The sequence below is a fragment of the Pecten maximus genome, chromosome 1 (assembly GCF_902652985.1).
Source record: "Pecten maximus chromosome 1, xPecMax1.1, whole genome shotgun sequence".
Lineage (NCBI taxonomy): Eukaryota > Metazoa > Mollusca > Bivalvia > Pectinida > Pectinidae > Pecten > Pecten maximus.
Window position 1 is genome coordinate 33,767,191 of NC_047015.1, and position 18,651 is coordinate 33,785,841.

Below are 18,651 nucleotides of genomic sequence, written 5' to 3' on the forward strand. Positions count from 1 at the left end.
GCTATTGATATAAACGACTTCTTCTCTGAAACCGAGCAATGCCTGTCACTCATATTTGCCTGGTAGCATCACTATGGGGTGGGGATTCAAAATTGTACAAATGATGGGACTGACCCCCCAGGGGCCTGAGGGGCGGGGCCAAATGTGGTAAATCGGGCTATATTCATATAATTGTCTTCTTCTCTGAAACCAAGCAATGGATATCTCTCATATTTGCCTGGTAGCATCACCTTGGGGTAGGAATTTGAAATTGTACAAATGACGGGGCTGACCCCCTGGGGTGTGAGGGGTGGAGCCAAAAGGGTCAGTTTTACAGAATTGATATAAACGACTTCTGCTCTGAAACCAAGCGATGGATATCACTCATATTTGCCTGGTAGCATCACTATGGGGTGGGGATTAAAAATTGTACAAATGATGGAGCTGACCCCCCTGGGGCCTTAGGGGCAGGGCCAAATGTGGTCAATTTGGCTGAATTGATATGAACAACTTCTTCTCTGAAACTAAGCAAGGGATATCGCTCATATTTGCCTGGTAGCATCGTATTGGGTAGGGATTCAAAATTTTATAAAGTAAGGAACTGACCCCCACTCCCCCCGGGGTGCAGAAGGCGGGGTCAAAAGGGGTCAATTGGTTTATACAACTTCTTTTCTGAAACTAAGCAATGGATATCACTCACATTTGTGTGGTAGCATCCCTATGGGGTTGTGCCAAAAGTTAATTTCATTTCATGGATTAATGCATTTTTTGACATCAAATCCTCATTTTCCCATATAAAGTGCCTATGCTATATTGACATAGCAATATTAGTGACAAATATACTTAATCATCATTCTTGTTTCATATCTCATGAAATCCAGGTGAGCGATACAGGCCCTCTGGGCCTCTTGTTTTGTTATGATTTGTAATAAATTGTAAAGAAAGGAAATATCTCCATACATTTCCGAATTTGTCAGTTTTGCATATTAATTAGCGGCATTTCAAATTAGGTCATATCCTTACACCACACCTGATATTGTGAAAAGAACACACATTGACACAAAACAGATTGTTTATGATGACATGAGGAACTATATCATTTCTTGTGGAAAATTTGGCTGCTCAAACGTATTTTTGTTTCAGCCGCAAAAAAAAATCTACCGGGTATATGAATGTACGACATTATATTTCTCTGTCACCCAAATTGCATTCATATTGACTGTATACTAGCATCTGGTAACAGTTCAATGCTTAATTATACACTAGCTGTGCAGTCTATTCTTACAGACTCACTAAACTAAACCAAAATCACACTGTAAAACCTGTCTCATACTGACAATACACCAATATTATGATTCAGAAAAACCTCCTTACACTGGAAAACTGCATTAAAATTATGGTCCAGCAAACCCTCCTTATACTGACAACTGCAACAAAAATATGATCCAGAAAAACCCTCCGTATATATAGTCTTCATTAGGTATTATATGGAGGGACAAGTATATAGTCTTCATTAGGTATTATATGGAGGGACAAGTATGTAGTCTTCATTAGGTATTATATGGGGGGACAAGTATATAGTCCTCATGAGGCATTATATGGGGGGAAAAGTTGAAAAGTACATTAAAATAGCTTTGTTTCAATGTAACTGGCAATATACACACGAATGAATAATGCAAAGTCTCTGACATTATAATCACTATAAGATTTTCAATTTAAATCAGTTTTACAACTTTGCACACTGTTGTCCCTATTATTGAAGATTTTGCTCAGACAGGAGCCTAAGTAGGGGGGCAATGTTTGAAGATATGCCAGTACCAGTATGGAGAGTTTTTGCTGTTTATTTAGACGCTGTATTCCTTTTTGGCTTTCACATGGTTAGGGTATTGATTCTGAGGAATTGCTGGTCTTTTGAGAAATGAATACTGTTCATCCTCCTGTAATCTGTATGAAGAACAATGATGGTTTCCATTGATAAGTATAGACATTCTAACACCCTTACCACTACTTATTTTTCAGCAGACAAATTTATTTCAATAAATCCTAGTTTTGCTGTGGGAGTTGGACAGGAATATTTGGTTTGGTCAAGCACTACGTGTTTGTTCAACATGAATGATACATCATTTATTTGATATAAATCTATCTTGTCTGATACTAAATCAAAGACTGTTCCACATTGTCGATTACTCTAATTGTGCTGAAGATTTGTGGTTCATACAGATATTGGATCCCATTGTAATGTTCTGATTTACACATATATTTGAATATTCCTGCTGTCTTAACTCTTGGCCACAAAGACTCTTTAATAATCTCTATTGTTCTGAATTAGAGTCAAAGACATTTTGGCAATCTGTGTTGTTTTAAGTATGGGTGACCTGTAACCAGCACTGTAGTCGCCCTGAAACTCTTGGCATCCATTGAATACTGCTTTTATATAGTTCCTTGACAAGTCTATGAAGTTCTTTATAAACACAACACACCACCTTCAGTATGAGACAGGTGTCATGCATCATAGTAAATAATAACTAACATAAATGTCTTTATTCAAAATAATTTTTTGCCAGTTTTTTTTTAGCTCACCTGCCCGTCTTTAAACAATTTCTTTTCAATAACCAAGAGTCCCAGGGAGTTAATATTGGGTCTATCGCATGCGTGGGTGAAGGACTACCAAGTTTGTTCAAATGAACTTGACCTACATTCAAGGTCACAGGGGGTAAATAGGCTTAAGTCTTCAAACAACTTCTTCTGAACAACCAATAGTCCCAGAGACCTTGTATTGAGCCTGCAGTATGCTGTGATTAAGAGCTACCAAGTCAAGGTCACAGGAGTCAAATAGGATTAAATCTTTAATTGACTTCTTCTTAATAACCAACACCCCCAGAGACCTGGTATTGGGCCTGAAGCATTCTGGGATGAAGGGCTACCAAGTCTGTTCAAATGAATGACCTAAGTTGACCTACATTCAAGGTCACATAGAGCAAATTGGTTAAAATCTTAAAAGCAACTTCTTCTCAATAAACAAGAGTCCAAGGGAGTTGATATTATGTATGTTGCATGTTGGGACAAAGGGCTACCAAGTTTGTTCAAATGAATGACCTTGACCTACATTCAAGTTCACAGCAGGCAAATAGGCTAAAATATTTAATGACTTCTGAATAACCAAAAGGCCCAGAGACCTAATATTGGCCCTGTAGCATACTGTGATGATAGCCTTGACCTATATTCAATGTCATAGGGGTCAAATAAACCGTGATTTAAATTCACAAGAGTTTAATACACTAACAGACTTAAAAGAATCCTGAAATAACTGCAGGGTCCTTATATGAAAGGATCACTGCATTGCAGGTGAGGGATTCTGGCCCATTGGGCCCTTGTTCATGCAGTACTATTGCACAGTACTATGGTACATGTATAACATAAGCCCAAGTAATCATTACTGGCCCTGTACATGTATAACTAGCCCTTGTAGCCATCACTGCATGTATAGCTAGCCCTTGTAGTAATCATCAGCCCTGTTCATGTACAACTCAACATTAGCCACTGTAGTCATCACTGTGGCCATGTACATGTACAACTCAACATTAGCCACTGTAGTCATCACAGTGGCCCTGTACATGTACAACTCAACATTACCCCCAAGTAGTCATCACAGTGGCCCTGTAAAGTAGTCATCACAGTGGCCCTGTACATGTACAACTCAACATTACCCCCAAGTAGTCATTACAGTGGCCCTGTACAGTAGTCATCACAGTGGCCCTGTAAAGTAGTCATCACAGTGGCCCTGTACATGTACTGTGGCCCTGTACATGTATACAACAGCACCCCCAAGTAGTCCTCACTGTGGCCCTGTACATGTATACAACAGCACCCCCAAGTAGTCCTCACTGTGGCCCTGTACATGTATACAACAGCACCCCCAAGTAGTCCTCACTGTGGCCCTGTACATGTATAAAACAGCACCCCCAAGTAGTCATCACAGTGGCCCTGTACATGTATACAACAGCACCCCCAAGTAGTCCTCACTGTCGCCCTGTACATGTATACAACATTACCCCCAAGTAGTCCTCACTGTGGCCTTGTACATGTATACAACATTACCCCCAAGTAGTCCTCACTGTGGCCCTGTACATGTATAAAACAGTACCCCCCCAGTAGTCCTCACTGTGGCCCTGTACATGTATAAAACAGTACCCCCCCAGTAGTCCTCACTGTGGCCCTGTACATGTATAAAACAGTACCCCCCCAGTAGTCCTCACTGTGGCCCTGTACATGTATAAAACAGTACCCCCCAGTAGTCCTCACTGTGGCCCTGTACATGTATAAAACAGTACCCCCCCAGTAGTCCTCACTGTGGCCTTGTACATGTATACAACATTACCCCCAACTAGTCCTCACTGTGGCCCTGTACATGTATACAACAGTACCCCCCCCCCCCCCCCCCCCCCCCCCAGTAGTCCTCACTGTGGCCCTGTACATGTATACACAGTACTCCCCAGTAGTCCTCACTGTGGCCCTGTACATGTATACACAGTACTCCCATGGCCAGTAGTCCTCACTGTGGCCCTGTACATGTATACACAGTACTCCCCAACTAGTCCTCACTGTGGCCCTGTACATGTATACAACATTAGCCCCCAGTAGTCCTCACTGTGGCCCTGTACATGTATACAACATTAGCCCCCAGTAGTCCTCACTGTGGCCCTGTACATGTATACAACATTAGCCCCCAGTAGTCCTCACTGTGGCCCCATCCCATACTCTCATGCAATTGTATCCTAGTATAAACACAATCAAGCCTAGCTTTGTATACTGTTTAATGATCTTTCATGGGTTTCTGGGTGGCACAATGGATAGCATGCTGGCCCTTCACCAAGCTAAGCAGGGTTTGATTCCTAGGTCATATGTGAGAATGTACAAGGTTGTCTGCCCATCACAGAAAGACTGTCTGTATATATCTAACAAAAAAAATCGCCTTCAATGTAATTTTGTAAATGTGATAAAAGACATGTTCAGTATGGTCTACTGGTTTTAATGAAACAGTGGCTGCAATGTTTGGGTATCTACATGTATGTCAGTTTGAGGAAGTGTTTCTGCTAAAAATCTGTATACAACTCAGTCAGGTCAGGGAACAAATGTTTGTTGCTTGTTCCAAAGTTTTGTTCATTACAGTAACTCTCCTTATTCAATGACTTGGATTTAATTATTCTAATAAGAAAAAAAATTCTGTTTTGGATTTCTGTGGTTTATCATAATTAAGATTTTACAAAAAAGAGGTCATTACTGTTAGCTCTGCTTAGAAGTTTTGAAGTTAATAAGAATTGAGTGTGTAATAAAATGTTGACAGAGTCCAAACATAGTCAAATACTGTGTCTGCATTATGTATGTTTCACATTGGAAAACTGCTAGCCACCAAAGCTCATCAAGATAGCTGGCTCATTCAGGAGATTCTTAATCTTGTAAGATAATTTGTTCATTCAGGAGAGTCTTAATCTTGTAAGATAGCTAATTCAGGAGAGTCTTAATCTTGTAAGATAGTAAGCTCTTTCAAGAAAGCATTAGTCTTATAAGAGAGCTCATTCAGATGAGTCTTAATCTTGTAAATGAGTTTTTTGATTTGAAAATATTTTATTGTTATAAACAAAAGGATCGGGCACAAGTTATTACAACTTAGAAAAAGCCCTCTCCACAAATATATGTTACAGAAAGTGTGATAACGACACAAAATGATTACATTGATTGATATAGAAAGATAGCAAATAGTTGGAAGGAAAAGGGACAGTTGTAAAGAAATCAGGATGAGAAGATGAAAATTGATATTTTTTATAAATTTACTAAGTGAAATGTTCATGAATAATGTGCACAAATTATTAATTGTTAGGCCAGAGTAATAATAAATAATAATACGTGGCACTATCTAGCTACACATTCAAAACAGGTCACTTATCAATTGTTCGTAGTAAACACAATCCATGGAACATTCTCTTATATCAAGCTTTTCCTTCCTAGGTTTCTTGTCCGTGTACCACGCATTCGAAATTAATTATACTGGTGAATTAACATATCATCATATGAACATATTACAATATAAACATTATCAAATTACATATTCTAAGTAAGACATAGGTTAAAGTTAGAATAAACATAGAGATATAGATGTTCACACGAATGCATGAATTAGAAACGGTCACTAAATTGAATAAAATTTTGAACTGTTCGAAAAATGAATTCATTTTCAACGGTCGTCAGGTCTACGTTTCCACACAACAATAAATGCAAGCGAATAGGCTGATGATGTAAGAGTTGATTAAACATTATACTGTAAATGAGTTTGCTCATTCAGGAGAGTCTTAATCTTGTAAGATAGTAAGTTCATTCAGGAGAGTGTTAGTCTTTAAGATAGCTAACTCAGGAGAGTCTTAATCTTGTAAGATAGCTAATTCAGGAGAGTCTTAATCTTGTAAGATAGTAAGCTCATTCAGGAGAGTCTTAATCTTGTAAGATAGTAAGCTCATTCAGGAGAGTCTTAATCTTGTAAGATAGCTAACTCAGGAGTGTCTTAATCTTGTAAGATAGTAAGTTCATTCAGGAGAGTCTTAATCTTGTAAGATAGCTAATTCAGGAGAGTCTTAATCTTGTAAGATAGTAAGTTCATTCAGGAGAGTCTTAATCTTGTAAGATAGTTTGTTCATTCAAGAGAATGTTAGTCTTGTAAAACAGCTCATTCAGGAAAGTGTTAGTCTTGTAAGATAGTTTGCTGACTTAGTTAGATTCCCATGGAAGAGGAGTATGTCCTACTGATTCAATTAGACTCCCATGGAAGGGAAGTATGTCCCACTGACTTAGCTAGGCTCCCATGGAAGGGGAGTATATCCTACTGATTCAGTTAGACTTTCATGGAAGAAGAATAAGACTCCCATGGAAGAGGAGTATGTCCTACTGATTCAGTTAGACTTCCATGGAAGGGGAGTATGTCCTACTGATTCAGTTAGACTCTCATTGAAGGGGAGTATGTCCTACTGATTCAGTTAGACTCCCATGGAAGGGAAGTATGTCCTACTGATTCAGTTAAGACTCCCATGGAAGGGAAGTATGTCCTACTGATTCAGTTAGACTCTCATTGAAGAGGAGTATGTCCTACTGATTCAGTTAGACTCCCATGGAAAAGGAGTATGTCCTACTGATTCAGTTAGACTCCCATGGAAGGGAAGTATGTCCTACTGATTCAGTTAGACTCTCATTGAAGGGGAGTATGTCCTACTGATTCAGTTAGACTCTCATTGAAGGGGAGTATGTCCTACTGATTCAGTTAGACTCTCCTGGAAGTGGAGTATGTCCTACTAACTCAGCTAAAGAGATAAATTATATGAATGTCCTGGCTTTGTTTCAGAAATCCCAGGTAAACTGCTTGGAGGAGGGACCCAAGAGAAACATACAACCAAACCAAATGATAGCTAGAAAAAAGAAAAACAAGGACTGGTACAGACAAGAGGTGAGAGTTAATATAGTAAGGTGTATATCTATAGTTATATTGGAACAGAAAAACAAGGACTGGTACAGACAAGAGGTGAGAGTTGATATAGTAAGGTGTATATCTATAGTTATACTGGAACAGAAAAACAAGGACTGGTACAGACAAGAGGTGAGAGTTGATATAGTTAGGTGTACAAACAAGGACTGGTACAGACAAGAGGTGAGAGTTGGTATAGTTAGGTGTACAAACAAGGACTGGTACAGACAAGAGGTGAGAGTTGGTATAGTTAGGTGTACAAACAAGGACTGGTACAGACAAGAGGTGAGAGTTGATATAGTTTGGTGTACATATGTAGTTATACTGGAACAGAAAAACAAGGACTGGTACAGACAAGAGGTGAGAGTTGATATAGTTAGGTGTACAAACAATGACTGGTACAGACAAGAGGTGAGAGTTGGTATAGTTAGGTGTACAAACAAGGACTGGTACAGACAAGAGGTGAGAGTTGATATAGTTAGGTGTACAAACAAGGACTGGTACAGACAAGAGGTGAGAGTTGGTATAGTTAGGTGAACATCTGTAGTTATATTGGAACAGAAAAACAAGGACTGGAACAGACAAGAGGTGAGAGTTGATATAGTTAGGTGTACATCTGTAGTTATATTGGAACAGAAAAACAAGGACTGGTACAGACAAGAGGTGAGAGTTGATATAGTTAGGTGTACAAACAAGGACTGGTACAGACAAGAGGTGAGAGTTGATATAGTAAGTTGGTAATTTTAAGATAGTAACTAAAGCTAAAAGTAGTTCACAAATGTTAATCCCTCAAACTTTAATACTGAATTTTAACATAAAGGAGTGAGCTAATATTTGATGGATAAATATGGTTAATTGTTTTTTAAAAAAGAACCATTTCATCTTTGTGCAAGATATCCTTCTATCTACCATTCAAGCTGTTTAGCCTTTATTGTTTTATTTTATAGATTACTTTCCTGAAAAAGTCCATGGACAGGCCAAGGATGAAATTTTCAAAGGCATTTGAATGGTATATAGTTTTTGTTTCATAAACAGATGATTATTATGCTTATTTTATTACATTTTTACCAGTGAAATATCAAAAATTATTCATTCTATAAAAGTGATATTTTTCACTAGTGAAGAATATCACTTTTGCTGATTTGACCAATCAAATTAATGATTAGAAAATACCAAAATAATTGACCAATCAGAAAGCCCGACATAGATGTCAGCACCTGGACAGGGGAAACTACTTTTTTGTTTACAAATTATCGCTGTAGTCCTAGTTAGCATACAGGGTAGGGTTTTCGTTGATAAAAAATGTAATAAACAGAATATCTAACAGTGTCTTCAGTAAAACCAAATATATTTCACTCGTGCGGCTAATATTTTGATATTTTTCACTTGTGCTGCGCACTCGTGAAAAATATCAAAATATTAGCCCCACTCGTGAAATATATTTGGTATTACTGAAGACACTGTTAGATATCCTCTATATATTGAAGTTTTTGTACAAGAAGTATTTTCTCAGGCGTGAGATCTATAACCATTGAATGAGGTGTACGTAATCTGGTGGTGCATGAGCCTGCTTGTTACAACCTAGAAGGATAAACTAATCAGTGTCTGACTCATGTCTGTATATTAGATTTTACCATTGTCAAGTTTTTCTTATTTAATTACACCACTGTGACTTGTGTCTGATAACAATTAATTGATGAATTAATTTATTTGCTGTGGGATAAAAAGGAAATAATTTGGTTACATGAAGTGGCCCCTATTTAAGAAATATAACCTCTATGACTGGCCCTTATTTCAGACAATATAACCTCTATGACTGGCCCCTATTTCAGACAATATAACCTCTATGATTGGCTTTTTCCTGTCACTGGCTGCCCTTGACACATGCTTATCTTCCCTTTGTTGTTGTTCTTTTCTGTGTGGTAACTAAAACTGTTAAGATGTTTGTATTTCTTATTTTATTTCAACGAGTTCTATTTTTACAATATTATTCGCAATAGAATGACATTTTTAACGTCAGGATGCCTTTGGCACCTGCCGTTATAGTCGTGGTGGGTAAATTTTGTTAGTCACACTTTTGTTTCCGGCTAACAACTTCTCTTTTCTGTAATACAAATGATATACATCCGCAGCCTAATATAGTTCCTATTTTGACTGCTATTATCAACACGATTTAACTGATGGTTCCCTGTGTTTACTGCAATTATTTAAAATGAAATATGAATGTTTGGTGTTCTAGACTATTTTAAATTATACATATAAAAACCTTTTCCTCACCAGTATATGCAATTTTGTTGGCATAGGATTACGTAGTTCTGTCTCAATCATGCATTGAAAACTAAAGTAAAAAATTCAGTTTGATCGTCGTGGAAACACTGATGGAAATTTACATGCGTTCACAGAGAAACTATCCATGTCTTAGACTCATATGTTAATCTTGAGTTCATATGCAGGAATATTTCATATAAGCCTAAAACCAACCGTGTTTACGTAGTCAAATGTTTACAATTCTATAAATAGCTTTGCAGCCAAACATTCCACAGGATAACTTCAGATCAGCTGTCACGTGACTAATCACGTGATCATCACTAATTGGCCAATATGGCGGTTATGTCTAATGTAACTAAACAGGGACTGTTCGCAGTTTCATATTTGTTTATATGTCGCTAGAATACGCAAGAAATATCAACAGGAATTGAAGGCAAGTTCTAACAAACTACATTGCTGTTTTACATGAGGATTTTATTAAATAAGATTATTATTTGTTTATTTGAAAAGAAACAAACGATTATGATCCGTGACTGATGTACTGGTGTCTTGTTTGTCAAAACTGTAGGCCTATATATGTCTCGTCGGACAGCGTGACCAACAACGCGACCGCAGTTTTCTATTGGAGTTAAAATATTTGCATTTTCAATGTTACTAGAGAAGAGGTCATAAAATAGATGTTTGCTAGGCCTAATTCACATCTTATAGTATAGATAAAAAACTTAGGCTGTGTACATATGTAACTGTTAATAGACCGATTTGTCCTTCAGTTAATTTTTTTTTTCAGAATTTACAGGCAGCTTTACTGATTCAGGAGTATATCAATAATCTTCCACAAGCATTAAAGAAATAGGGAAAGAACTATGCTCAGCTATTGGAAAGTTGTCAGCAGATAAATATGTTATACATGTTTTCTTGAATATTTATAGAATACGAATAACCAGATTAAGATATTTCATCTGATACAAATGTAGCTGTCTGACGATAAAATCCAATTTTAAATTTATTATTATATTACCTCAGACCCTGACGTTTGGCCCTTTGATTAAGAATACATACCTTAAAAATAATATACAATTATCGATATAAAAAAAATACTTTGGTTTCATGATTTCCAAAAATATATATATTTTTGTATCTTCAAATTTATAATAAAAAAAATATCAGTAAAAACAAAATTAACATGAATTGTGCGTTGGATTGATATGATGATTTTGTTTGTCAGTTATTGTACACGATGGACCCAGTATCATGAGTATGACCCGTTTCTTGAGCCGAGTGCAGCACAGCCTAGTAACCCTTGGATCACGGACGACCCAACCATGTGGGAACTAAATAAAACCCTGTAAGATACACATATGTTAACAAAATTTTTATTCAACATAATTATAACTGATAATTTGACATACTAAAAGTTACAGTATTGAACATGTGTCCAAAAATATCAAAATAACGGGTTTTGCAAGTGAAAATATAACTCCAAACACTACTACCACACAACATTGAGTTGATAACCACACTCTGTAAAAGCAAGCAATTTGATTGAATTCTTTGATTAAAAATGTTGAAATTGATATGAAATTATACTCTGAAATAGTTATTATAAAGGCACTCTGTCAAATTTTCAGATTAATTTATTTCCATATTATTAGTCAGCTGACTCCAAAAGCTAGTAATGATATAGAGTTATGTGTTTTATCTGTAGGGTCCAGTATCTACAATATGTTTACTGTTTGTTCAGAGTTACCTGTATTTATGTTGCTTTCATAGGGTTCCAATTCCGACAGAATTGCGAGTAAAGAAGTGGAGCTTTAGCTTCTATGAACTTGTCTCTGATCAGACTGGATTGTCAGAATTTGAGAAGTATTTAGAAAAAGAATACAGTCAGGAAAATATACGCTTCTGGAATGAAGTAGAAAAACTCAAGGATTGCCCATATAAAGAACTCAAGGAGCGCATGGAACAGATCTACAGGTATGTAACACGTGTTAGAAAGTGTTATATGTGTAGTAGTGAAGTTAATTCTCATTATGTATTGTATGATAATATGAATATGGCTAGAAAGTGTAGATATAGTATAATGTGTGATATCTATTTAACAAAAAATTATTCAATGTTTTAATGATATTTATTTAGAGATATTATTGAGATATTTATGTGAGTAAACTTGATAACAGATTATGCTTTCTTTTCTCAGAGAATTCCTAGAGAAGGGAGCTAACTGTGAGGTTAATGTTGATTCTAAAACCATGGAGCAAGTACATAAAAATTTAAAGGAAAAGTTTGGGCCTCGAAGGTTAGATGATTAATTTCATCAAATACCTGTATTTAAGTCTATCTTTTTCAATTGAATGCTAGATAATCGGCCACTTTTTTTTAAATGCATTATAATTATGTACACTAATTTCTGATTGATTGAATAATTATGATATAAAAGTGAATGTTAACTGTCTTTATGTATAAAAATGAACAAATGATAATCAATTTTACTGGATATACATTATGTAGATGAATCCATGGAATAAAATTTGCATTTTTGAAAACTACTTGATACATTTAAGTGCAATATTAGAAAGAAAAAAAATCAGTTCTTGAAATATAATCATGGGTTAATCTCTGAAATATAACCATGGGTTAATCTCTGAAATGTAAGCATAATACTGAAACAAAAGAAAAAAACCTTTTTTCCTTTGTAGTCGTTACGCGTATGACCCAGCCCAGGAACATATCTATAACTTGATGAAGAAGGATAGTTATGCACGTTACCTAAGATCGGATCATTACAAACAGTTACTGGTTCAGGCTAAGCAACACCCATTTACCAAGAGAAAGTGAGTACCGTTCCTCTGTCAATACTCATTCATATTTGTATGTGACTTTTTAGATCTATATGGAACTATCGAGTGTTTCCAACATACAAATGTTAATCCACTTAAAAATGATAAACCATTAGTAATGATGGGGTAGGTTCATTGGTTCTGGCTCCTAAATCACCAACTTTATATTTCTCCACCTCTTCAGTTTGGTACCATTTATCCTGAGACCTTGTGTATTGTTTTCAGTAATCTTAATTTTCATAAATTTCGTACCTATTTGCAGTTTTCCATACTCGGCTACAATGAAGTAAGGATGTCAGACTGGTTATTCCATAATGTGTACAGCAATTTATACTATATATAATACATACATTGATTTATGGTATTCATGGCCAAATAAAAGCATCTTGTCTGCAAGATAGTTCTTGGTAGGTTTATAAATATCCTTATCAGGAAGTGTATTGGCAATTATCCATCAAATTTGTATCATTATATAATGAGGCGATATGCATGAAAGTTTCCTAGGAGCATGAATTTGGCTGCAGATCTTTTACAAGTAATATTATGCAGTGATTGACTTTGTTTAGGTTAATAAAAGGAATAGTTGACCTTCGAAATGTTATATTTCCCCTTTCCTCTGGCCTTGGTGAATATCTCCTTACCTAACTAACCAAAGTCAGTAACTGTTTTGTTATATGAAACAATACTTTATAATACCAGTTTTGTTATATAAATTCTGACTTTAACACATGAAGTAATTAAGATTAGCATTATTCGTATTGATTAAAAAGATCTAATAAAACAAGAAACATGTGAATTATATTGAGTTATTGGCATTAAATTGAAGCTTTTCATTTACCCAAAATGACTAAGAGTATACATACCAGTTATCACATTCCTCAGCTTCACTGAAAGGGCTATGATATCTTACCAGTTAGATTAGTCAACGTCTATTAGACTACGTGTACTTGCCGATTTTGGTGTTTTTCAATGTATGTTTTTTATAATATTTTGTAGATCAGTATCCAAGTTAAAATGTTTATCAAGCCCGGGCAGAGTTGCGACTGCCATTTATATACAGTTTTTAAAGCCCAGTGATCAATAATACTTTAGTGGGATTGGTTGAAAAATTACTTAAGACTCGGGAAATTCCCTGTTACTATTTTAGTCCAGGTTATCATTCTATGATATTAACCTCTCGTCCAGGAATTCGCCAGTTTCAGATCAACAATGCATTATGTCAAGACCTCTCGGAGAGTTTTGACCAATAAGAAAATGGCAAAAATCAAGGTCATATAACAAAGCTTCATAATTTATAAACTCGCTTTTGACATTTAAGGTGTGCTGTGTACTATGATGCATCATGTATTAAGCTTTAGTATATATGCTACCTTATAAATATGACATTTGTCTTCTTTCCAAATCGGCTTTGTGCTATGAAACATGCTAAATATCTTTCAGGTTACATAATTTGAAAAAAAAATACCTCCGTTGAAAATTAAGAATTATCAGTTGATTATGATTTTGAAAAAAAAAATTTTAAAGCATTTTAGGAGATCAATCTTAATGAAAACAACATCATGCTTGTTGTTAGTTAATGTCACAAGTTGTTATCAAGCCACCAGAGTAGAAATTCACTAGATAAAAGTTTATTTCAGACTTGTTGTTATTTTATACTCTACTGCTTGCATGAAATGCTTAGTTGCATACTGTATTTATCTGCAAATAAACCCCTGCCCACAAATAAGCCCCTTCTTCATTTTTGCAGATTAATCAGTTTTAAAACAGTGAACTAAAAGTGATTCACAAATAAGCCCTCTCCAAACTGTAATACTTTAGACTAGGGGGTGATAAATATGGTATGTATGTAACCAGATATATTGGTATTTTGGGGTATTCATCCAGAATTTGTCAGTAGAATTGGGATTTCTTATGGAGACACAGAACAACATCGGTATATGTAAATTTGAGTTGACATCTAAATGTTAGTCTGTAAGAATGAGTTCTCCAGAAAAGTATCTGGATATTGAATATTTTGTTTTCATATCTAGAAGTTGAGTTTTCCTTTTAAATGTTGGGAGTTTCTCTTGTTATTGTCCAACGGGAAAGCTTCATATATTGAAAGAGATTTGGAAAATTTTACATCTGGAAACAGTACTTAATCGACAAATCATATTCAGAAATAATAAAGTTTTCAGAATTAACACGAAGAAAGTATTTTTCGGTGTAAGCAACCAAGAAATGTTTTACTGTAGTAACATCAAGGAAGCCAATCAAACAGGAGGTCTACATCCCAGCAACCGAATACCAGAGTTTGGTACAATCATTGTTCACGATCTGAATATTTCAAACGGTTGTAAGGGAGATAACTTTCACTGTGTATAGGTCACTGCAGATCTGATATTCATTTTTGCAAATCTTTGTTGCATAATTTATTAGTCAACCCTTAAGGAGAAGGATTATGTAGGCGTTTGCCTGTTGCCTAGTGCTTATAGAATGTATATTATTTATTAATTTCTTTGTGAAATGAAAAAAAAAGAGTCATAGATTTTCCATGTTGGCTCTTAGAAAATGTTTGTATTATTCCACAAATAAGCTAAACTTTAAACATGAATATTTTACAGAATTTAATTTGCTTTATTGACAATATTTACAGTGGCGATTATGCAACGTTAAAAAGGATGTAAGCATTTCGGCCACATAATGTGTGCCGTCACCTGTGTGTGTGGTTCTGACTACCAAGTCTTTCCTATGTAGCCACCTCTTGGTGGACGTGTGTTAAAAAATCTGTATTTTAGTTGATTACAATGATCATGTTTGTAATGTTTTCCTTCTCCGTGTGTATTGTGTGCATTTTTTGCCTCATTCAAACTCGTTCCATTTTGTACCTGATATGTCGCGTGATCTCAACTTTCTCCTGTGATCGATTTTTGTGCCACCTATACAGTTCTCCACTCTACAGATGTGTATGTTTTTGAGACTTTGAATGAATCACTGATTTATTTTGAATTTTACTGCATTTATTGTTGATTTAAGTAATGGCTAGTGTGTTTTTTTTGTCTTGTGTGAGGCACTAGGATGCATTTTTATTTGACATGTTTAGAAACACAAATGTTTTACTCAAATTTGATTTTTTTTCTTCATGTGCTTTTATCTTTATCATATTTACAGATATTTCACATCTTGACAGCAGCTATAAATCTTTTGATTATTACATGTTCATTTTATTGATGCATTTAAAGAAATTATAAACTGAGGTTGAAAGAACTCAAGTTACCTAAATTTAACATATCAAATTTATCAGCTTATTTGTACATTTGACTTATAACATCAAACCAGTTTCCTCAAATTCATGAGAGTCTTGGTATTACATGTACATGTATTGATAGTAAGCTAAGTTTGCTATTTACACGAGAAGGTTAGACATATTTAAAAAAAAACACATTTTACACAAGTAATTGAAAACATATTTTATAGTTTTCGAAACCCCTTCTTTCCTTTAAATAGCTCACTTGGTTTAGAGGGCCTTTGAGCTGATATCCTGGTGTGCTGTACAGCGTCCATCAAACGTTTACTTCAAAACACTTCTAGTCCAGAACATGTGATCAGATCCTTTAAAGTATAGCTTGTGAAAATATTTATTCAAACTTTATATTAAGTTTTTATGAATAAACTTGGATGTTCTTCCAGGAGAAATGTGCAATTGATGGTTGTAGATACACTATTAAACAAAGGGAAACAAATTAGACACAACAGTTTGTTTGTGTTATATAGTACATTGTAGATGTAGTTCTAAGGTAGATTCTACCACCACTTTTCTACTATGTATAAGATTTTGTTTGTCTTTTTTAAGTTTAAATTATGTTTTTCTTCTGTATTTGTACATTATATAATAAAGCAACCAATTGTTGCTCTCAATTTTAGACAGAACATTTTGAAGATATTCTCAGTAATTTTGAAAAATTTATGAATACAAGTATCATGATAACTAGCAATAATATAGTAGATAAGCTTTCTTTTTTTTATAATACAAATGCCCTGAGATCAAATCTAAGTATTGGAGCAGTGAGGTATGAAACCCCTAACTAATACTTGGTAGGTACTCCTCTCCAATGGAGAAGTGCTGAGTCATTCTATCTTTATTGGGTAGAAATCTTGGTCAGCATTCTCCATTGGGAAAGCTTAGCAAGGTACTTATTATGACTAATATGATTAATTATAACTTGAAATAACAAAATAAAATTTAAGTCTGTCAAAGGCCACCCTCAATAAGAGAATGCATGCATTATACAGAAGACATGTTAGTAGGGTATGTACTGTAAGATGGTATTAACAGTATGCATGCTGTAATTGAAATGTAATATGTGGAGAAATATTTAATCATATTTATCGATGAAGATGATGTTGTAAATGTTTGTGTATATATACATATACAATCTACCTCCCTTTTATGATTCTAACATGTGACTGATTATATTAATATGTTTCTATGAATGCCAAAACCCAGTCATGAAATCAGTGTTGTTTTGATCTGTAATATATGTAATATACATTTGTATATGTGACGTACAGACTAAACTCCTGGGTGGTCAGGAACCTCCTGTTTATTGTACCATTATGTGACGGCCATGCTTTCATTCCGTTATAGATTCTTTAGCTGGAGTAACAAGAGTAAACAACAGGCACAGCCCCAGCAGAGACCGACAACTCCGAGTCCCAAGGTGGCGAGGCGCCGGGACAGTAACTCCAGCGACCGATCACGTGATGTGAGCTCCGACGTGAGTGGTGGTGACTCCCCAGTACATATGTCTGGACCTCATCACTCGTACAGCACCAGTGACCTAAAGGAACTCGGCAACACCCACAAATCGGTCCTTTCCCAGGGGTAAGTCGCCTAGCTGTGTAAATCTTTGTCACAAAAATCTGAGCATCACAGTTTTGTGTTTCTTAATCATGCATTATTGAATTTTGTTGATTATTGTATCCGAATGCAATGATTTATTTTCATACTTTGTTTAGTTTATGGATAGTTTAGTTTATGGATATTTTCACCTTCACTTCTTATATCATATTGTTAGTTTTGACATGTTGGTGATTCCCTTAATTGGTCCAGTTAAATAAGAACCTTCTTACCCATTTATTTTCAGGGCAGTGTTATTTTTGAGCTTTTTCAGTCGTACTTAACTACAAATTCAACAATGCAGCAAAACCATTTTCAGTTTTAGACATTTTGCAGCTACTTGAAGAGTATATTGGCAATAAGAACTAATCATTTAAAAAAACACAGACGTGGACCAAACTGTTCTCTGTGAAATCTATGTAATTATCAATTTCTTGATTTATCAAGTTTAGAGGTTCCAGCTCATGAAGCACTTAGTAAATGCTAATCTCCTATGATACCATCTTAAAAATACATATTTATGCAATTTTGTGGTGAAATCGTAAAAAAATAACACAGGCTGAATTCTAGGCTGTATACAGTATATCCCACTACTGGTATATATAAGGCCCAACTCCAATCTCCGTAGACATTTCATTTACCTCCCTTTCCACCTACTTTATTTCCCTTTAGTTGACTGTGGTTTTGGACACATTGGTCCATTTTAATGAATGTATGTCTGTAAATTTATTTTTGTTACAACGTATCACTTCTGTTGACTCTCCAGCTTTAAGGGGTCTGACAACAGCCTTTCTATGAGGTAAGAGACGGGCTTTGGTGTAGCTCTGCTGGTTCTCACTGCGCTATGCTACATAATAGTATCATTCTGTACAAATTGGTCTTATCTCTATGATTGGTTATAACCGAAAATTGTTTGGCTTCATAACCTATTCCAATTAACCAATTAATTCTATAATTTGTTAATAATTGTAAATTGCTCATTATATTGTGTAATTTTATATTCCATTTATCCTTGACCTCAAATATACATAAGTACATAGACTGTAGTTTTGAGGCATATTCATACCTAATTGGATTTGTAGTAGAGTAATGTTCAATCTGAAAGTTTCTAGAAATATAGATGAACTTTCAGGTGAACTTTCTTTTCAATGCAAAACCATTGACTTTGAATTCAGGCTTGC

The 18,651-nt window shown here is 35.3% G+C and overlaps 1 protein-coding gene across 1 annotated transcript in view; it reads left to right on the forward strand.

Moving 5' to 3' along the window:
- The window catches only part of LOC117330984 (regulator of G-protein signaling 6-like), a 61,929-nt gene extending 43,641 nt beyond the window's left edge, over positions 1-18,288 (forward strand). Inside the window, exons 8-15 of the mRNA XM_033889583.1 lie at positions 7,367-7,468; positions 8,434-8,495; positions 10,980-11,099; positions 11,525-11,728; positions 11,952-12,050; positions 12,451-12,585; positions 17,219-17,455; positions 18,237-18,288. Of these exons, the coding sequence (XP_033745474.1) occupies positions 7,367-7,468; positions 8,434-8,495; positions 10,980-11,099; positions 11,525-11,728; positions 11,952-12,050; positions 12,451-12,585; positions 17,219-17,455; positions 18,237-18,273 (996 nt within the window). The 3' untranslated portion in view covers positions 18,274-18,288. The remainder of the gene's footprint in view (positions 1-7,366; positions 7,469-8,433; positions 8,496-10,979; positions 11,100-11,524; positions 11,729-11,951; positions 12,051-12,450; positions 12,586-17,218; positions 17,456-18,236) is intronic.
- Positions 18,289-18,651: the final 363 nt, after the last annotated feature.